At 38.7% G+C, this 20,149-nt stretch overlaps 1 protein-coding gene across 1 annotated transcript; it reads left to right on the top strand.

The window, feature by feature from the left end:
• The first annotated feature begins 14,692 nt into the window (after positions 1–14,692).
• On the top strand, positions 14,693–17,166 carry LOC309496226 (uncharacterized protein). The gene is made up of 3 exons (XM_082166181.1): positions 14,693–15,265; positions 15,391–15,621; positions 16,392–17,166. Exons 2-3 carry the CDS (start codon positions 15,535–15,537, stop codon positions 16,803–16,805), a joined length of 501 nt encoding a protein of 166 aa, XP_082022307.1. The 5' UTR covers positions 14,693–15,265; positions 15,391–15,534; the 3' UTR covers positions 16,806–17,166.
• Positions 17,167–20,149: the final 2,983 nt, after the last annotated feature.

The raw sequence follows: 20,149 nt of genomic DNA, 5'->3' as shown, positions 1-20,149 counted from the left end.
TCTCAGAGAGCTCCTAACTTAACCTAAAAATTCCTTGCCAGGAGTTTTAGCTTAGAAGTGATTCCAGAACATTTTCAGTGAACTCTGAGCAAGGAATGGATGGAAAATCCTATCTTAGTGAGGAGGTGTGGTTGACCCCGTTGCTAGGTATGAGTCATCACATCAACCAAAAGCCGTGATTGGTTGATCCTACAAGTTTGATGAAAATGAACTTTTGGTGATAATGAGCAAAGGATGTACCCTCAAATCAATAAACATAATTATACACTCTAATCTTATGCAGACTGTAATTGTAAATAATATTTCACATTCAAGAAAATATCTGGAAAATGAATAGTAAGCTGTAGGGGTTATAGCCTAACATTAGAATCTAAAATATGTGAAAACTTAAGCTCATTACACCCTGTTCAAATAATGATTCATGTCTTATTTGCTCATATTAATATCCTAGCTGGCATATTTTGTACTTTCACTCCCATATGGACCCCATTGAAAACAAGATGGCCTATCTCAAGGGGCTGTCCTTAATGAAGTAGAAATTGCAACGTTACAACTCAGTGTGGTCTTAACGAGGGTAACACGGCTCAGCTTTTATCAATGTCTGTGATTGCTGGCTGGTCTATTTATGAAGGCTTGTTAACAAATATCCTACAAACACAGAAAATGGAGAAAAAAAGGTTTTGTGCAGCTGCTTAGAGGAACTCCTAAGCCACTAAAAGTCCTCTTCCCTGCTATTAGCAGATCTCGCCTTAGGAGCCCTTTTAAGCGCTAGGAATCTTGAGGAATAGCTTTTATATTAACTGGGATTTTCGTGTCACTTTTAGGGGAAATTCTAAGAAAACGTCATGACTCTGAGAATTTTCTTAGAATTTGGCCGCTAGGAGCCACTTTTTGCACATAAATTCTTTAGGGATACGGGCCCAGGGTGTTATACTAGACTGCAACCTGTCTTTTGAAAATCATATTTCATATGTTACAAAAACAGCCTTTTTCCACCTTAGAAACATTGCTAAGCTACGTAATATGGTATCAGTTTCTGAAGCAGAAAAGTTAGTTCATGCATTCATGACCTCGAGACTAGATTACTGTAATGCTTTATTAGCTGGTTGTCCTGCATCCTCAATAAACAAGCTACAGTTAGTCCAAAATGCAAAATCCCAAAAGAAAATATGATCATATAACACAGATTTTATTATCACTACATTGGTTACCTATAAAGTTCCGTATTAATTACAAGGTATTGCTACTAACTTATAAAGCCCTAAACGGCTTAGCTCCAGTCTATTTAACGGATCTTCTATCGCCCTATAATCCATCGCGCTCTTTAAGATCACTTAATTCGAGGCTTTTGGTCATACCTAGGATATCCAGATCCACCAAAGGAGGGAGAGCATTTTCACATTTAGCTCCAAAACTCTGGAATAGCCTTCCTGATACTGTTCGTTGCTCAGACTCGCTCTCCCAGTTTAAAACTAGATTAAAGACGCATCTCTTCAGCCAGGCATTCATATAATATTTTAATCTTACAGTTAAATCCGGCCTCTAGTTCATAAATGTCAGAGGAGAACTGGCCCCCGACTGAGCCTGGGTTCTCCCAAGGTTTTTTTTCTCAATTAGGTCACCTGATGGAGTTTTAGGACACCATTAGGTCACTTGATGGAGTTTTTTCGGTTCCTTGCCACTGTTGCCTTTGGCTTGCTCAGTTGGGGATATTTAATTTAATCAATCAATAATACTATTGCTCAGCCTTACCAAACGTGGACGTTTTTTTTCCACTAGAAACAAACCTTGTTGTGCTATTTTGATTTAATACTGTGAAGCTGCTTTGATACAATCTGTATTGTGAAAAGCACTATACAAATATACTTGACTTGACTTGACTAATTACGTAATATTGACGGAACGCAAAAGGCGGAACTCTGAAGCGGACGTGCAGTGCGCGGACAGTCTGTGGCGTGCACATAAGACGCATGATGGCTGAGCGCCAAATTCGAACGGCACCCTCTTCGTTAAAAGCTAACGTATGGAAAATTGCCAATTTCATTGTGACCCATTTAGTATTTTTTTTGTATGAGAGCTGCTTTCTGTATTGTTTAGTTTTCACATCAATATGCTGTAAACCGATCTGTATGCAATATGTGCAATGCAATATGCAATATGTGCAATGCCAGTCACAAAAAGTTACATTTTGACTGTACTCTCTGCAGATGTTCATTCACTTTCTTTGTATAAGCTGTTTTTGATTGTGGTATACAGCAAACATTTCAAGTCATAACTCTTTATTATTTAGTTGTGTATAAGAGCGGCTTTGTATGTTACTAATTATTCAGAATATGCATAAGTCCACAAGCATTATATGAGAGCTTCTGGTACATAATTCTATATTTTTTAACGAAAACGGTTTGTGAATTTGCTACAGCAAAATGTTTTTTGTCTGAAGGATTATATTGCTCATTGGAAATAACAAGAGGATGTTGGTTAGAAGTCTATTATTAAATGCTAGAGATTCAGAATATGCTGAAGTTTGTATTAATTTACTACAAGTATGCTGCTAGTACAGGCACACATTTATTTTCCTGTTGGTTCTCAGCAATGTTGGGACATATGCTGGCAAATGTAACCTTACAGTTGACTTGCCAAATCACTTCCATTTGTTTTATTAATAAAATTAATATAGGAAGTATTGGAAGTAAATTTGTTATGGGTCATCATAAATACTTTGCTTTAAAAGTACCAAGTAGTAAAAAAAAAAAATAGTAATCGATAATCGTTACCCTCTGAATCGTAATCGAATCGTGAGGTGCCTAGAGATTCCCACCCCTACCTTGCATAGAGTCCAATGAATCTAATGCTCTAGTTATTCTAAAGATGAGATGTACATTCCACATGTACGTGACAAAGAACGTTTCAAAAGGCTAAAAGGGTAACCTAATTATTTCTATGGTCCCGGCTGAAGCTATTGACCCAAGTGATTCATTGTTTACCCTGGTCTCAACAAAGAGGGCAGATTTGATGCTGACTAAGGGTAACAAATAGCCTAGATTCAGGCCTTTCACTGGTGTTTTGTTTTGCAAGAAAATCAAAAATCATATTAAAGGTATGTATAAAATATTTATTTTTATTTACAAAAAAAAAAAAAACATCCAGCCACTCCAGCTCCAGGACATAGATGTAGTCAATCATTTCAATGTTCACACTGACGCTCCATTTACATGAACTACCAATGTTATGACACATCGATAGTCCATACGCAAGCTCCCAGTATTGTGACGTAAAACAACAATCTACTGGTAAATGAATGGCCTGATGTGTTCAGTCATCCAGCCAGTCGAGGATCATTGCTTCTCCTCGAAAAGACTTAGTAGTCTAACAGCAGCTCCTCGCACAAACGAATGTCTCTCTTTGCCTGGAACAGGATGACATCCCTCTGTCCTTCAGGGAAGTTCATCATGCAGTGGACTGGTCTCAGGTTTGCTCTCTTGGAGGAATGGTTGATCATCCGACCCATGGTGTTTTCTGTTGGGTGACACTCGCAAGGGAAAGTCTCAGCGTCCACACAGAGGTCCCGACCAGCAGCGTGGAAAAAGAAAAGGTGGGCCATCTCACTCTTGATGGACTCGACCAACTTCCGGCCCTCTGCTCCTGTGATTACCTTGCCATGGTAATCACAAACGATGGAGCCCATGGCAAAGGCTTTGGTGGCAACAACTCCTGTGGTCAAAAGAAGGTGCAATTAGTATTCACTCCAGGAGTACAAATATCTGCTTACAAGACAAAAATGGTATGAATTTGTATGTATTATGTTTACATACCTTGTCCATTTGTGCCAAAGTCCTTGAGGGCCAGGCCTGTCCACTTTTGGTTCCGGATCGTAGTGATGATCCATGGATCCGACTCCACCTGCACCCTAGTGACGGGTCTCCACTTTGACACTATGTCCTCGGGGTGAGGACAGTTGCCAGTCCAATCCTCTTTTTGGATCAGCAGTGACACCTTGCTGACAGTCGGGGGCCGTCTTGAACACTGGGCTGTCAAAGACAAATGTTAAATTAATATTCTTGTCCAAAATGTGAATTATGTTACTTTGATTATAGAAATATGTATTATTTTTTTTTATAATAAAGCACATCAACTTACACAAGAGGTGCTCCTCCCGCTTGGCAAACTGCACAGCCCTCCACCTGTCATAGAACACTCTGTCAGGTGGAAACCCCGCAGCGGTCCGCTTCTTTTTTGTGGGCGGGCTGCTACTCGCTGCCGCTGGAAACTGCAGGAGAAACGCTCCAAAGTCCCTGTCATCCTGGTCAGCTGCGCCTCTGCCTCTTTTCTGTTTCCGACCTCTCCTCTCGGCCGGCTCATCAGAAGAAGAGCTGAAAATTTGAGAAGATTTCATGTTAAAACTCTGACAAAAAGCTAGACAGACCATGGAAGCAGCTGACAAACAGAAAATATATGAATGTTGTGTGTTTTGGATGACACATACCATGCCATAGTACTTTGGGCTCTTCTGGCTTGCTGGCTCGAAAAGCTTGGCAAATCGTACCTGCAATGAAGAACAAATCTCAGATTAATCCTCAAATCTTTCAGTGTATTTTTCTTACAGAACATAATATTATTTGAATTTTATGTAGTACATAAGCCAGACTATCAACTTAATCATTTTATATTTCTTGGTACAGTGCGTATAAATGCATACACTATTATACATGATTCTGCTAAAACTTACTGTTCATGCAGACGCCTGAGGTCGCTCGTGACGTAGCCAACTGGCAGCCCTTGTTTAGACAGGAAAAATCTGCCCTGGTCGTCCACACTGTCCTGCAGACATCCTGGACGAATCTTCTGGAAGTATGTGTCCAGCATCTGTGGAGATCAGATATGAAGTTAATGCATACTGAAAACTTTAAGAGATCTGACCTCTGACCCTGATAAGATTCTCCCCAGGTGCTGCATCCTTATCATGCTCTCACCAAATTTGACCAAGTTTATTAGCTCCAGTCTAGTATAAATTGTATAAATTGCATACCACCTAACTGCACATTCTTTTTATGCTTTATTTTAAAAGGGACAATGCACATTTTCTTTATTAGTCTTCAAATGAATTAACTAGTATAGTTTATTAGTATAATTTATTGGGTAAGCTTTAAATGTGTGTATCATTAACCATATATTTGAAAATGCTGGGCAGAAATCCTGTTAGAGAACTTACAGCAGAGTCCTCCTCTGTGAGGGAAAATGTTGCACTCTGCTTTGTGGATTGCACCTCCATGTGAATTCGTCCATCAACATTTCTCTTGTTGATCCAGTCTGAAGCCTGGAAAACAAATAAAGAACACAGTGAGTGACTGACTTTATACACACTGAGGAAACACTGTAAAGTAAAAGTACTTACTGTAAATGCCATCACTGCTTCTGGTCGCTGGAAGTATCTCAGGACCAGGATGGCTTCGCAGAAGTACCGGAAAAGCGTCCTTTGGTCTTCTTCCACATGCTGCTGGTCCAGGAGCTTCCTTTGGATGCCCAGCATGTCCATCTGTGATACTCTGAGGACTCTCTGGCAGTCTTGGAGAGTCGGCTGAGCAGACCTAGAATGATTAGATGAAACAAAAAACAAATAAGGAGGCGAGTTAGAGATGTTTCTGTATGTGTGCCTGGCAGCGTTCCAATATGAAATTTAATGACTCTGCATTAAATGAAAAGTAATACGAGTGAATAACAACTCACTTTGCAGCGCCTGGTGGTCTGTGACTGGATTCAGCCTGTGCATCCATGGGGTCATTCAGGATCAAAAAATGCCTTTCACGAAGGTCTTCCAGAAGAGCCTGTCTGGATGCCTCATCGGGGTACCGTTTGACCATGGCGTTGTAGTCCCAGGTTCTGCCTCGGAGGGTCCAGGCCTTCATGGACTTTTTGGCTCTCTCCACCTCTGCTTTCCTCTCCTCATCAGTCTGGTCCTTCATGCAGACCCTCAACAGGTGGTTAGGCAGCATCTCCTGTGGCTTGAAACACTGCAGACAGGAAATGATGCGACGATCCTTGTCACTGTGAGAGAAAGAAAAAAAATCCAGAGTTGACTTGTGAAAGCTATTCTTGATATTTGGTGACTTTTAAAGTGGCCCTAATACCTGTGAACTTACATAGTAACTACATGTGTTCATAGTGTGTAAGAACAAATGTGTAACAGGACATTGTTGACAACACTTTTTTCACTTCAGTAAGTACACATGTGTAACAGGAATTATGTAACTACATTTTGTAACATCAATATTTTACATAAGTTGTTCCACTTCCACATGGAATCTTAAATACTGTATATTTTTGATTGTTGTTACAAAATAGAGTTACATAATTCCTGTTACATGTATACTTACTGAAGTGAAAAAAAAGTGTTTTTAACAATGTCCTGTTACACATTTGTACTTTACACTATGTACACATGTAGTTACATGCAAGTTCACAGGTATTAGGGCCAAAATATAAAGTGGGACCCTTTTCTCATTTATTATCATGAACATGCATGCAAAGTTTCAACATGCTGTTGTGTTTTGTCATATACAAACAAAATTCATATTACATTCGTAGAATAAAATCAAATGTTTACAGTTTATTATGTCAGGTATATCAAATGATCTGAACTTACCACTTGGGAGCCATTCTTCACAGATAAAAAAGCTGGTTTCAACAAGCAGAAAGTGCAGGAGGAATCTTCAGTGTTGTCTTCACCAGAAAGTGCAGGAGGAATCTTCAGTGTTGTCTTCACCTTGTTCTTGAAGAACTGAGTAACTGGTGCCTCTGAGCCTCACCTTTATTGACCACTTGGAGTACCACCCCTTTTTCTGCAGCAGGTGATACAATATTTTAAACCTTTACCTGAATAGGCCCAATTACAGGATGAAAATGGGCCAATTTTAAACCACTTAGTGGGCCATCTACACGAATTATGGGCCATTTTCAAACCAAAATTGGGCCATCATGGGTGATCATTGGGCAATCAATGGTTGTTTACAGGGCAATAAAATATCTTATCAGCCCATTTCTAAAACTTCTCCAAATAATTTCAAATCTCAGGATGAAAATTATGCATTTATACAAAATTATAAAATTATGCATTTGATGAAGCCGTTGTGGTTATAAGTTGATATCCTACATTAAAAAAATGTTTTGATACATTTAATAAATATATTCTTATTATTTGTATATTTATAACAGTCTGATTAATTCTGAGTCTTGAACTGTAAACTGGGGTTGAAAGATCAATACAAGTATAAACATGTTAATTATATTCAAGTTAATAAAGTTGTAATGTAACCTTTGATTAATATTGTAATTAATAAAATAGTATAAAGTACTTTATGAAGCCTATTTTAAGACCATATCAGGGAAGGAAGCATGATCACACATTTAATAAATATATTCTTATTATTTGTTGTTTTTGTTTTATGTTTGACTCTCTCAATATTTATAACAGTCTGATTAAACTTGTTTCTCAAAGCAAAGTGAACAGATGGGGTTGAAAGATCAATACAAGTATAAAATGTTGTAGCTAATAGTTTGCAATAAAAAGAATGGGCAGTTATGTATAAACTTGCATTTAATGTGTTAATAGTTTGACTTTATACTATTTTTATCAATTACAATATTAATCAAAAGTTACATTACAACTTTATTAACCTGAATATAATATAAACTTTTACTAACAAGTAATAATGTGAAAGTTTATCTCTGATAAAACTCACCAGAGCATTTTCCAGATGCTGGCTCCTCCCACCCGATAAACAATTTGCAATCAACCTGATTGGTCTGTTTGACGGTGACATCACACAACTGGTGCTGTATACATACTGCAGCTGGTGAACCACACATTCACTGTGTTTTCAAATCAGATTACAGAGACCACCTTTTGACCTTTGCAAGGACATGGGCCATCTCAGTTGTCTCAGACATGGGCCAATATCAGTTAAAAAAACATCATTTCCCTTAGGGCTTAAATGAACCTCATCTCTTAAAAATAGTTCAGGCTTTTCAAACAGTATGTGTGGATGATGTACAATGCTCCCATTAACACACAAAACAAACTTAGCCACCACGTTGTTCACAAATTTTCGAATTTTTTCCCACCTTTTCCCACCTACACGAATTATGGGCCATTTTCAAACCAAAATTGGGCCATCATGGTTGTGATCATTGGGCCATCAATGGTTGTTTACAGGGCAATAAAATATCTTATCAGCCCATTTCTAAAACTGCCTCCAGTAGCGCCTTTGGTTGATGGAAGACAGCAGAATATTCATCTGGGGCAACTGTCTGTTAATGTCACGTAGGTCCCTCTTCATTGCTTTGAGAAGCAGCACACTTTTTACATTTCCTAGGTCGTTGCCTCCACAGTGAATCACTAGCACATTCGGAGCAGTTCTTCCTTTAAGGCACTGTTGGAAGAAGGGAAGGAGGTCTCCCCAACACATGCCTCCCCTGCCAAACCACTGGACCTGGGAAGCCACTCCAAGATTGGTGCCTATGGTCTCTCTCGCTCGCTGTTGGCCACGTCTAATGTAACTGTCACCAATAATCCAGACTCTGTGCACACCTGATAAAAAGATTACAATACAAATGATTAACTCATTCATTAGCTGCATCACAATAAACTTTATACATTTCAAGGCCTTTCTTTAACATGGACAGCCAAAGCTCACAATCTTAAAATCTAGGGCTGGTCCATGATTTAAACATCTACAATTTTCCAACGAACATACAATAACATTTAAACATTTGTGTATTTTGAAATGAGATTGCCACTACATGCATTATTTGTGTGTTAAACGCAAGTGTTAAAATATATTTAAATCAAATATTTCAAAATAGGTTGAGCAGAAACATACCTTTCTTTTGAGTAGTGGATTTTCTGCTAGGTTGAATGTGAACTGTTGACTTTGAACTGTTGAATTAAAAAAATAATAAGGTTTAACAGTTGCAACATCTGTAGAATAACTGGTAAAACATTGTTTTTCATGTTTGTTAAATTGATCATTATGAGTTTAAATATACACTTGTTATAATTGTTATAATACAATTATATAATTGTTGGTACTACAAGTCTTAAATAAGAATTATTATGAATTTCGAATTTCGCTCTTCTGTCTCTGCATAGAAGATATTTTAACTGTCAGTTAAATGGAGTATCAAAAATAAAAAATATTAAGATACTTAAATTACTAGAGTAACCATTTTGAAATTCTGAATTGTAACAGTGTAATTATTTAATTTCTTTATAAATAGACCAATCAAAATGCTGAACTTACCTCATGTTAAATCCAAATGTGGTTTTATTTAGAAGGGAAATCCAAACACGTAATCCAATTCACAGGCAAAAATCAAACACAGGAAGGCAGTCCAAACTATCAGGCAAACAAAACAGGCGAGGGTCAGAGGCAAAAAGGGTAATCCAGTGAACAGAGCATAAAATCCAAAAACCGAGAGACAAGAAAACAGAACGCTCAGAAATGCAGTATGAATAAAGCAAGACTTTGCAGTGAGTGAGTGTGAAAACCAGGCTATTATAGTGTGAGTTAAACACTCCTCCTCCTCACTGGTGTCAATCACCTATGCAGAAAACATCAACCTAATTACCTTAAACAAAAATTGCAGCTATACACTCCTAATCATACACACGCCAAACACAATTTTCATGGTGTGAGTGTGTGTAGAAATCAACAGAGTTCATACACTCTTGAATAGTAACTCATTTTCACAAAAATGCAGTTCTGCTACATCACAAACTTTACCCTGAGCACCAAGGGCATAGGTTTGTAGGTTGGGTTTGGACTTTGGTACTGGGACATAATTCAATTCAAGCGCAAAGTGCGCTAGTGCATGCATTTCAGCACAAATAGGCTATAATCCACCACTGTAAACTCTGTAAAATTATCTGGGGAACACTGCACATTATTTGATGAAGTCAGTTTATATAGCACAGTTTAATACAACTGGCGTTGCCCAAAGTGCTTCACAGTAACAGAGTAAAAACACAGAACAATAGAATAAATAAACATATCACATATAAAAGACACATAGACAATAATCCAGTTAAAAAAGCTCTCCATTAGAGTTTAAAAGATGTTGTTTTAGCATTGCTTTGAACATGGATATGGTTTTGGCAGATCTAATCGATTGAGGAAGGTCATTCCATAGTTTTGGACCTGCTCGAGAAAATGCTCTATCACCCCTATGTTTATATTTAGTCCTGGTAGTACAAAGCAACTGTTTATCTTCAGATCTCAGGGATCTAGAGGGGGTGTAAATTGCCACCAGGCTAGATAAATACACTGGGGCTAAGTTGTGCAAGGCCTTAAAAACTAGTATGAGGATCTTATAAATAATTCTACATCTTACTGGCAGCCACTTTAGTGAAATTAATAGTGGAGTCACAGAATCATATTTCTTTGCCGACTTTATCATTTTAGCTGCAGCATTTTGGATTTTCTGTAAACGCACAATTGCTCCGGCATCAACACCATAAACTCTTAAATCTTGTTTAAGAGAATGATTTTGAAAATGTCCACACCACCACTTTAAGTAACTGCAGAGACTCATTTTTTAATACAAGTGCATTTCTTCATATTGCGACTACAGCACACTTTCCAAGAATCCACCTCCATCCATCCATCCATCACTCTGACAGTATTTGTAACAGGAGACTGAATCTTGACTTAACATGCCTGGCATTACAAAATAGCTAACTTTATTTGTTTCACAGTCTTTTAAGTAATATTTATCATTTCAAATAAATATTTCAAGCTTAAAAAAATAATAAGGTTTAACAGTTGCAACATCTGTAGAATAACTGGTAAAACATTGTTTTTCATGTTTGTTAAATTGATCATTATGAGTTTAAATATACACAATATAATTGTTGGTACTACAAGTCTTAAACAAGAATTATTATGAATTAGACCAATTTATGACCAAGAAAATGCGTTACTATTCAAGAGTGTATGAACTTCTGTTGATTTCTACACACACTCACACCATGAAAATTGTGTTTGGCGTGTGTATGATTAGGAGTGTATAGCTGCCATAAATCAAGCTTACGGTCATTCCTTGCTTCACCACCCCCTTCTCCTGGCCAGACTGACCGAAGGAAGACCCTATATACTTTATTACTTTCATCAGTATTGGGCACTTGTAATGTCCACGTTATGGCGGGAGTCCATCCCCTCTGTACATTGAAAATGTCTCCTTGACACAACTGCATTTGTTCTATATTTTCGCCTGTTGCACCTTCATGATAAATATGTTGTCCCCAACAACCGAATGACTTTATTAACTTTGACTTAACCAATTATCTGAATTTTCATTAAATGGACATGGACATGGACATAGCGACGACGAATTCCATAATACTACTAGCTAAACCTTCACTAGAACCTAAGCCAAACACTTCAAAGATAAGCTATGGGTCTGTAAACGCTAGTGTTGGAGCGTTCTCTACAGGAGGACTTATTAATTATGGCGTTTTTCCATTACATGGTACCTGCTCGACTCTACTCGCCTTGACTTGACACACTGTGCGTCCGTTTTCCATTGCAGATTTTAGTACCGCCTCAGCATGGCTGGTCGTCTTATATGCCGGCTCGACGCACACACCAGCGCACAAGTATAAACATCAGGGGCCTCATGTATCAATCTTTCGTATGCACAAAACTTTGCGTACGCCAGCTTTGATAACAGGTGCTGACAACACTTGGTTTCCTGGCAACTGGTTCTTTCCAAAGGGAACTGGCAGACCGCTCAGAAATAAGCCAGTCGTCTTTGAGCCGCGCAATGCCAGCGGTATGGGCAAAGAGTATAGAAGCCCAAGAGGCGAAACTCTGTTGTGTTATGGGTAACAGTCTGTAGATGGCGCTGCGGAGGCACGGCCGCCATTATGGACTGAAAGCTGCTGAAATCGTTAGCGCCAGTTTGCACGCGAAGATGAGCAAGTGGTCGAAACGCAAGCAGTGTTCTGCAATAAATTGCAACAATTATCAGTCTACCAGAAGCGATTTGGCATTTCATTGATTTCCAAAGGATGCACAAAGGTAATAACTCATTTAAGTGGAAATATTTTAATGATGTCGTGATTTAACTTGAATGTTGAACGTGAATGACAGCATTGTTAGCGTCTGTAAATCTGCATGAATGTTAGGCTAGTACATCTCTGTCAAGTTTGCCTTATAAACTAATGATTGACGGATTATTAGATCGCATTTATTTTCCATAGCATAGACATGCTTTTTTAAGAATAAAATTGGTGTTTTGAGTGTGGTGGATGAAATAGTGGTAACAATTTTCAGGCTCAACCTGGCGGGAATTTCTTTTAGCAGGGAATGCTAAATGATAGATGCTTGCATGAGTTGATTAAAACCCGCACCAGCTTAAAATGAAATAACAATATACTATGTTGATAGCAATTGCTATCTCGTGCGTGCCTTAGCTACATGAAAATGCATACCAGGTGCAATGCCATTTTATGTTCGCATTATAAATAGATTCGCATTATAAATAGATTTAAGTGTAACAGAAGTTAATGCTATGATCTTCACTGATGTGTCTGACAGTCACTGTCTATCAGCAATTGCAAAGGTGCATTTGAGCAGTAGCATCAAATGTACTGTGGAAAATGACAACTAGAGTAAAGAGGCAATAGGTCTGAGATCAATGCAATTTTTCAAAATATTCATATTATATTATCTCCAGTCACACCAAGTGCATGAACATTAATGGTGTTACCAATTACCAGACAAATATGCAGATAGCCTAGTCTCTGCATAGCCTAGTCTCTGCATAAAGGGCAGTGCTATTTTCTTGTTCAAAATAATTTTGACACTTGAAAACATTTATTCATCATGTTTCATATATATATACATTGCAGGTGTGCCAGGTGGGTCCAGAATCTAAGGAATGCATCCCTTCATGGCATACCTTTGGATCAGCTGCATCGGACCAACAGGGTGTGCAGTGCCCATTTCCACAGCAGCCAGTTCAAAAGACCATCTGATGTGTATGTGTAATATAAAACTGTAATACTTTTTGAAAATATGTTTAAATATGTAGCTCTTCTATCTATAATATCTAGCTCATCTTAAAGTACCTTCTAACATCTCATCTCATTCTAAAACTGCAATTTACTTTACTTCCTTTTCTCCTTTTTCTAAACTCCTACTCCCATCTACTACACTTGACATACCTGTACAGCATTTGGGAGTACATTATCCAAAATGACTGAACCCTCATCCTCTGACAGTGTCCTGATGTAGTTAAAAATAGTTTACTTAGGTTGAGGATTACAAATCATGTCATTGTCTTACAGCCATGGTGGGCTGAAATGGGATGCTGTGCCCACAAAAATAGAGGCCCCTAACCCACCTCCCCCACTAGATGTCGAGAGGAAGCGTAAACCTCCGAAGACACGCCAGGAGTTGCCACTTAAAAAACATAAGATGCTCATTTATTTCTATTTCACATATATATCTATTCAGGTAGACTGATTCTATTTATAAAAGATGGAAGTTCAGACTTCTCTTACGTTTTACAGCAAAAATATCTGAAATTTTATTAGTATTGTTCTGCAGTGAAATTATATTTAATTTTTGTGTGTGTGTGTGTGTGTGTCAGTCAGGCAAGCAGAGTCATGTTCCTCCTCCCTCCAAAGACCAGCACACCGGGGAAGCTGTAGTGGGGCCTTCATCACGGGCGCAGTACACTGAGGAAGCTGTAGCGGGGCCTTCATCAATGGAAGAGGGAGACATTGAGGATGTGTCAGCAGCACCTTCATCCGTACAACGCCATGTTCGTACGGCTGCTGTGAGGGAGCATTCGCTCACAATGAAGATCAGGGCTCTGAAGACTCAAGTGAGTAAGCTGCGATCAAAAGTGAAACAGCTGCGACAAACAAAGGTCAGCAGGGCAGGTGATAAGGAGCGGGTGATGAAGGAACTGCAGCATTTGCTTCCTGCTAAAGCGTTTGCTTTTGTGCGCACACAATTACGCATGTCTCAGCGAAAGTGTCATGGTTACAGGTGGACCACTCAGGATAAAGCTTTCTTTCTGTCCCTGTGACACGCAAGTCCAAAATGTTATCGGCTTCTCTGCAGAGTGTTTTCTATGCCCTCTGTCCGCACTTTGCAAAAAAACATCCAGGCTGCTGACTTCAAAACTGGTTTCAATAACACTGTTTTAGCCACCATGAAGAAGGCCATGGAGACCACCAAGCCAATCGACAAGCTGTGTGCCATCATCACAGACGAGATGTCATTAAAAGAAGCATTGCACTATGACGAAGCTGCTGACAGGGTTGAGGGCTTTGAGGACTTCGGCAGAGGTCAGCGCACCCCTTATGTGGCCAACTACGCCTCTGCTTTTATGGTAAGAGGCCTGCTCACAAAGTGGAAGCAGCTCTTTGGCTACTGTTTTACTAGTGGGCCCATACCACACACACGACTCCAGTCAATACTTGTTGATGGAATCCGCGAGCTGAGGAAGGCAGGAATGGAGTGCTTGGTGTTTATATGTGACCAGGGTGCTGGGAACCGTGCCATGCTTACTCGCCTTGGAGTGACCAAGGAACAGCCATTCTTCAGTGTTGATGGCATCAGAGTGTTTTGCCTTTGGGATCCACCTCACCTCATAAAAAACATCCGGAACAATTGGCGTCATCGTGGCTTCACTTTGGATGGTGATGAAATTACCTGGGGAATTTTGGAGGATCTCTACACTTATGACAGTAGGCAAGAAATACGTTTGTGCTGTCGTCTTACCAAGAAGCATGTCCATCTTCCTCCATTTGCCTCCATGCGGGTAAGGTTCGCCACACATGTCCTGAGTCACTCAGTTGCGGTTGGGATCAAGACTCTGGCAGACATTAAGGGTCTTACAGGCCAACGTCAGCAAAACTATCTTGCAGCTGCCCGTTTCTGTGAAAACTTCAATGGCCTCTTTGACTGCTTCAATTCCAAACTGCTCAAGGATTCTCAGAAGTTGAAATGTGCAATCTCAGATGCATCTTCACATTTGGCATTTCTGGACAAATGCATAGAGTGGCTCCCACGCCTGAGGCTTGTTGGTGGTAAATGTAACAAGAAGCAGATTCCATGTGTGGAAGGGTGGCAACACAACATCGTGTGTCTGAAAATGCTGTGGTCTGACCTACGGCAACGTCATCCAGTGTCCTTCCTCTTAACAAATCGTCTTAATCAAGACTGCCTGGAAAATGCCTACTCAAGTATCAGAGGTATGTTAAATACACTTTATATTCATAATACATATATGTGATATATTCAATGTTATCCATATATAGTAATTGCCAAGTCTTGCTGATTTCCTTACTTTGAAAACCGATGTTGGTGTGTGTTTCAGCCCGTGGGGGGAATCGTGACAACCCAGACTCCGTTCAGTTTGAATGTGAATACCGAGCTGTGGCCACAGGATTGATGTTCAGCAACTCCGAAAAGACCAATTGTGAACAAGACCTTGACATGTTTCTGCTGCAGTTCAGTGCATATGCCTCTCAAGAGAGTCCCCTGGTCAACGTTGACCCTGAGAGCATTATGGAAGAACATGGCTACTGTAGAGTGGCCACTGATTGTGGTGAGTAATTAATTATGTTGAATATGTTATGCTTTCCAATAGGGCTGGGCGATATGGCCAAAAAAAATTATCACGATCATTTTTTTTATATCAGTCGATATCGATAATTATCATGATAAATGTCAAATCTTTATTTCTTTCAAGTTTAAAGGCAGATTTTTGCTCCTAAGTGAAAGTTGTAGAAAGCAGAGCGTTAATTGTGGTTTTAAACTACTCTTTATTGTCAGAACATATCATGATAAACAGGTGAACATTTCGATTCGTTCCGCTTTTGGCGCATAAACATTATTGAACATTTATCAAACTCTTGATATCGTTTTATCGAGAAAAATTATATCGCGATAATTATCGTTATCGTTTTATCGCCCAGCCCTACTTTCCAATTACATTTGAACTAATAACGCTTAATTATCTTCTATCCTTCATTAAGAAGTTTCAATGGACTGCACTGAGGTCAGGGAGAGAGAGAATCTCTTGTGTGAGTCAGAGAAGTCAGGGAGAGTAGTCAGCAGGGACCAGCTGTCTACTGCTGGAAACTCTGAGGGAGAGTGCTCAGCCAGGACCAGCTATCTCCAAGAACATCAGGTCTAGACCAAAAGACAGAACTGAGGATTTTCAATCTAGCACACAACATAATTATTGACAGTATTGTCTTTGAACGATTTTGTGACAGTAATAATGACCTAACCATAACTTGTATTTTTGACCGTTTATTTTTTTTTTTTGTCAGTGCATTTGTTAATGTTATATTTTGTTGTTTTCATTTCTAGAGCAGTGATGCTGTCCTGAGGTCTGACATCGGCCCACCTGAAGTTGTCCTGGATCTACTGACTAAGCCTTCAGCACAATCATCTCCAGCCTTTGACCATGATGGAAATGTGTTGGTCTACATCGCTGGATACATCGCTGACAAGGTTCTGGGAAAATTTACTGATCCTGAAGGTCCCTGTAAGGAGTGCACACTTCTTAGCACAAACGTTCCTACTGATAGTAGATACACTTTCCTTAAAGACAAACAGTACACTGACCTCGTCTTAGGAGAGAAGGGCCTGAAAGTGCCCAGCACTGCACTGGTGGACTTACTCACAGCCCTGGAGTCTAACTTCCGGAAACACATCAGCAGTGTTATTCACAGTGTTGGCCTGGGAAAGAAATTATTTACTCAGCATGGAGGTTGTCAGTGAGTGCAGGGAAGTAGTGTGTAGCAGGGAAGAGTGCAAGAAATCACTTGTGTACTTGGTGAAATTATTCAACAGGATAAGAATTCATCATGTATTGCGCACCCAAAATCGGCGCATCTCTCAGCCTAATCAGAAACGTAACAGAAAATTCTTGAAGTTAACTCATCAGTAAATTGTTGGCTACTCACACACTCTTAATGTCACAATCATCCTTTTCCACATCTACTCCTTCTACTCCTTTCTTGTTACATTAACACTTCCATTCTATGTCAATGTCCTCCATCTCAGGCATCCACCACTACCAGCCTAGGTCGTCTAGGAGCACTTCACTTCAATCAGTTAAATCAGCCGTTCTTTCAATCAGTTCAAAGGATCAGTTCTTTCATCATATGATCAGTTCTTTCAATCAGTTCAAATGATCAGTTCTTCCAATCAGTTATTGTTCGTTTTTAGAAATCTATACAAAACTTGAACTGATATTTATTGTTTGTTTGTTCAAATCTCTACCAGTGTAGAGGTTTTACTGTTCGTTTTTAGAAATCTATACAAAACTTGAACTGATATTTATTGTTTGTTTGTTCAAATCTCTACCAGTGTAGAGGTTTTACTGTTCGTTTTTAGAAATCTATACAAAACTTAAACTGATATTTGTTTGTTTGTTCAAATCTCTACCAGTATAGAGGTTTTGCTGTTCTTTTTTAGAAATCTATACAAAACTTGAACTGGCTAGTAGCTGGCTAGCAAGTAGCTGGCTAGTAGTACACTAGTTTCCGAAAGATGTTCAGAGTTCTTTTTTGTTCATGTGTGCATTTGCTAGATTACACATCTTTTTGACTAATGCTTCCATTCTATGTCAATGCCTCTTCTTTCACAAAAAGAAAAAAATACAAAAAAACTTCTCATACACAAATGCACACACAATAGATGGTGGTGTCTGATTAATTACTGAGATCTTATGGCACCACTTCCATTTTAGTACTGTTTATAGTTCATGTGTGCACTTGCTAGATTGCACATCTTTTTTGTACCTTTCCGCCTGTAATAGGACATTCACAGATTGTTTTTGTTCTTGCCATTGAAAGAACTGTGTGCACTTTCACTGAAGATGTTGAAAAAACAAGTTGTTAATATTTTTGTGATATTCTATGTAAAAGATTAACTGTCTTTAGAAATGTTAATTTATAATTTTTTTTTTTTTTTTTTTTTTTAAATCATATGGTAATGTTCACTAATTTCAAAATCAACATTTGAATAAATATATTATTACTGTGTCTGCCTATATATTATTTCATGAATTTCTGTTATTCATATAACAAGGAAAATGCATAATAGAACATAAATATTGATAGATTAAAGGTTTGCAGTAATTTTATAATTGTATCTTTGCAAACCGTAAGTGGTAGGCTAATGAAGCCGATTCGGTGGGGGACATACCCTTACGAAAAAGTACTATAGGAATCTTATAGTATTTTGGGACAAAATATTATAGTAATCTTATAGGAATACTATAGTAATTTGGGACATACTATAGAAGTACGATAGGACTGCTACAGAAATACTATAGCAGCTTTAAAATATTATAGAGGTATTACAGAACATCACAGAATTATGTTATGTTCTGTAATGCCTCTATAATATCCTAGAGCAGCTATAGTATTTCTATAGTAGCCTAGTCTTATAGTACTTCTAAAGTAATATTTTGTCCCAAAATACCATTTTCCTAAGGGTAATTAGGCCATATTTAGATATGACGGCCAGAAAAAAATTAAGTTATGTTAAGTTTTTGTTATGTTAAGTTGGTTCAGTGCCATTGACTCCCATTATTTTTCGGCGTTTTCCTTCAGTTTTCAGTCCATAATGGCGGCCGCGCCGTCACGTCATGGGGGCAACTGTTGCTATGGAGCGTTCTATTGAGTTTCGCCTCTTGGGCTTCTATACTCTTTGGTATGGGTCGGGATCAGTGGTGGTAAGTAACGAAGTAAAAATACTTCGTTACTTAAGTATTTTTTTCGGGGATCTGTACTTTACTTGAGTATGATTTATTTGCATCTACTTTCACTCTTACTCCACTACAATATTAAAGACAAAGTTTACTTTTTACTCCGATACATTTCCCCATGCCCACTCCCAAGTATTTATTACACTGGCTTTCCAAACCAATGAAAAACTTGGTTTTCTTTTGAAAAAAAAAGAGCGCGCGAGGCCGCGAGCTCACGAGCTCTTTGCCGGCATAGCCTATGCTCACGCAGCAGTCAGTTAGTTCGCCATTGCAAAGTGGAAGATGACCGATGAAACAGATGAAGCTGCAGCTATTGCTGCCAGCAATGATCCCGAGATTCCCGATAGGGATCACCCATGGCCATATCTCATGGAAATAGTCGAATTCACTGAAGTCAAGGGAGATTCTTATCGGCTGAAATGTCTTCTTTGCCTGCCACGGGTGAATGCAATTTCAAAACTTCACTCTCAAATCTGAGAAAACATATTTAGGTGAGTTGACATTAATGATTTTACTATTGTTAGCTAAGTGATTTCATATTGACTAACATCATATGGAACATGTCTATTGCAAGTTCAACCCCTATAGGCTACTGCGTTAAGGTGCTTCATTGTCTTGATTGCAAATCTAACAAATTCTTAATTGCAGTATCTAATCTCATCATTTGTTCAATTAAAACATTGCATATCACTCCCAAAACAATCTGCTTAATTATTTATATTTACATTTATATTTGAATTTTGAATATTTACTTTTTACTTTCGGTACTTAAGTATTTTTTAAATCGGATACTTTTGTACTTTTACTCAAGTGATGTTTGAATGGAGGACTTTCTACTTTTACTGGAGTCATTTTTTATTTATGTATATCTACTTTTACATGAGTATAACTTTTGAGTACTTTTACCACCCCTGGTCGGGATCATCCGCATGTCTACCAGGTATATAAGGTTCCCATATGATGCAGTTGACCAGCCAAACATTAAAATGCAATTTGCAGAGATAGCCGGTTTTCCTAATGTAATCGGAGCGATCGACTGCACACACATTGCTATAAAGGCGCCATCTGAAGAAGAATTTGTATATGTGCAGATAATATAAATTATCAGATGTGCAGATAATATGTGATGCACAAATGCGCCTAACAAATATTGTGGCAAGGTGGCCTGGGTCAACCCATGATTCATACATCCTTACAAACAGCATGGTTGGGATGAGGCTCCAAGCTGGCAGGGTGTGCGATGGGTGGCTTCTTGAAAGTGAAAGTGAAAAGTGAAAGTGAAAGTGACACGTGACGGCCAAGTATGGTAACCCATACTTGGAATTTGACCTCTGCATTTAACCCATCC

Source organism: Leuciscus leuciscus (assembly GCF_965113295.1).
Source record: "Leuciscus leuciscus genome assembly, chromosome: 4".
In the NCBI taxonomy this organism is placed as follows: Eukaryota; Metazoa; Chordata; class Actinopteri; order Cypriniformes; family Leuciscidae; genus Leuciscus; species Leuciscus leuciscus.
The sequence above is the reverse complement of the archived record's forward strand: the minus strand, read 5'-3'. Positions and strand labels throughout refer to the sequence as shown.

Coding starts and splice junctions, on each gene's coding strand:
- LOC309496226 (XM_082166181.1), top strand. CDS start 15,535: ATGCCTCTCAAGAGAGTCCCCTGGTCAACGTTGACCCTGAGAGCATTA. Junction 15,622..16,391: donor TAGAGTGGCCACTGATTGTG/GTGAGTAATTAA, acceptor TTTCATTTCTAG/AGCAGTGATGCTGTCCTGAG.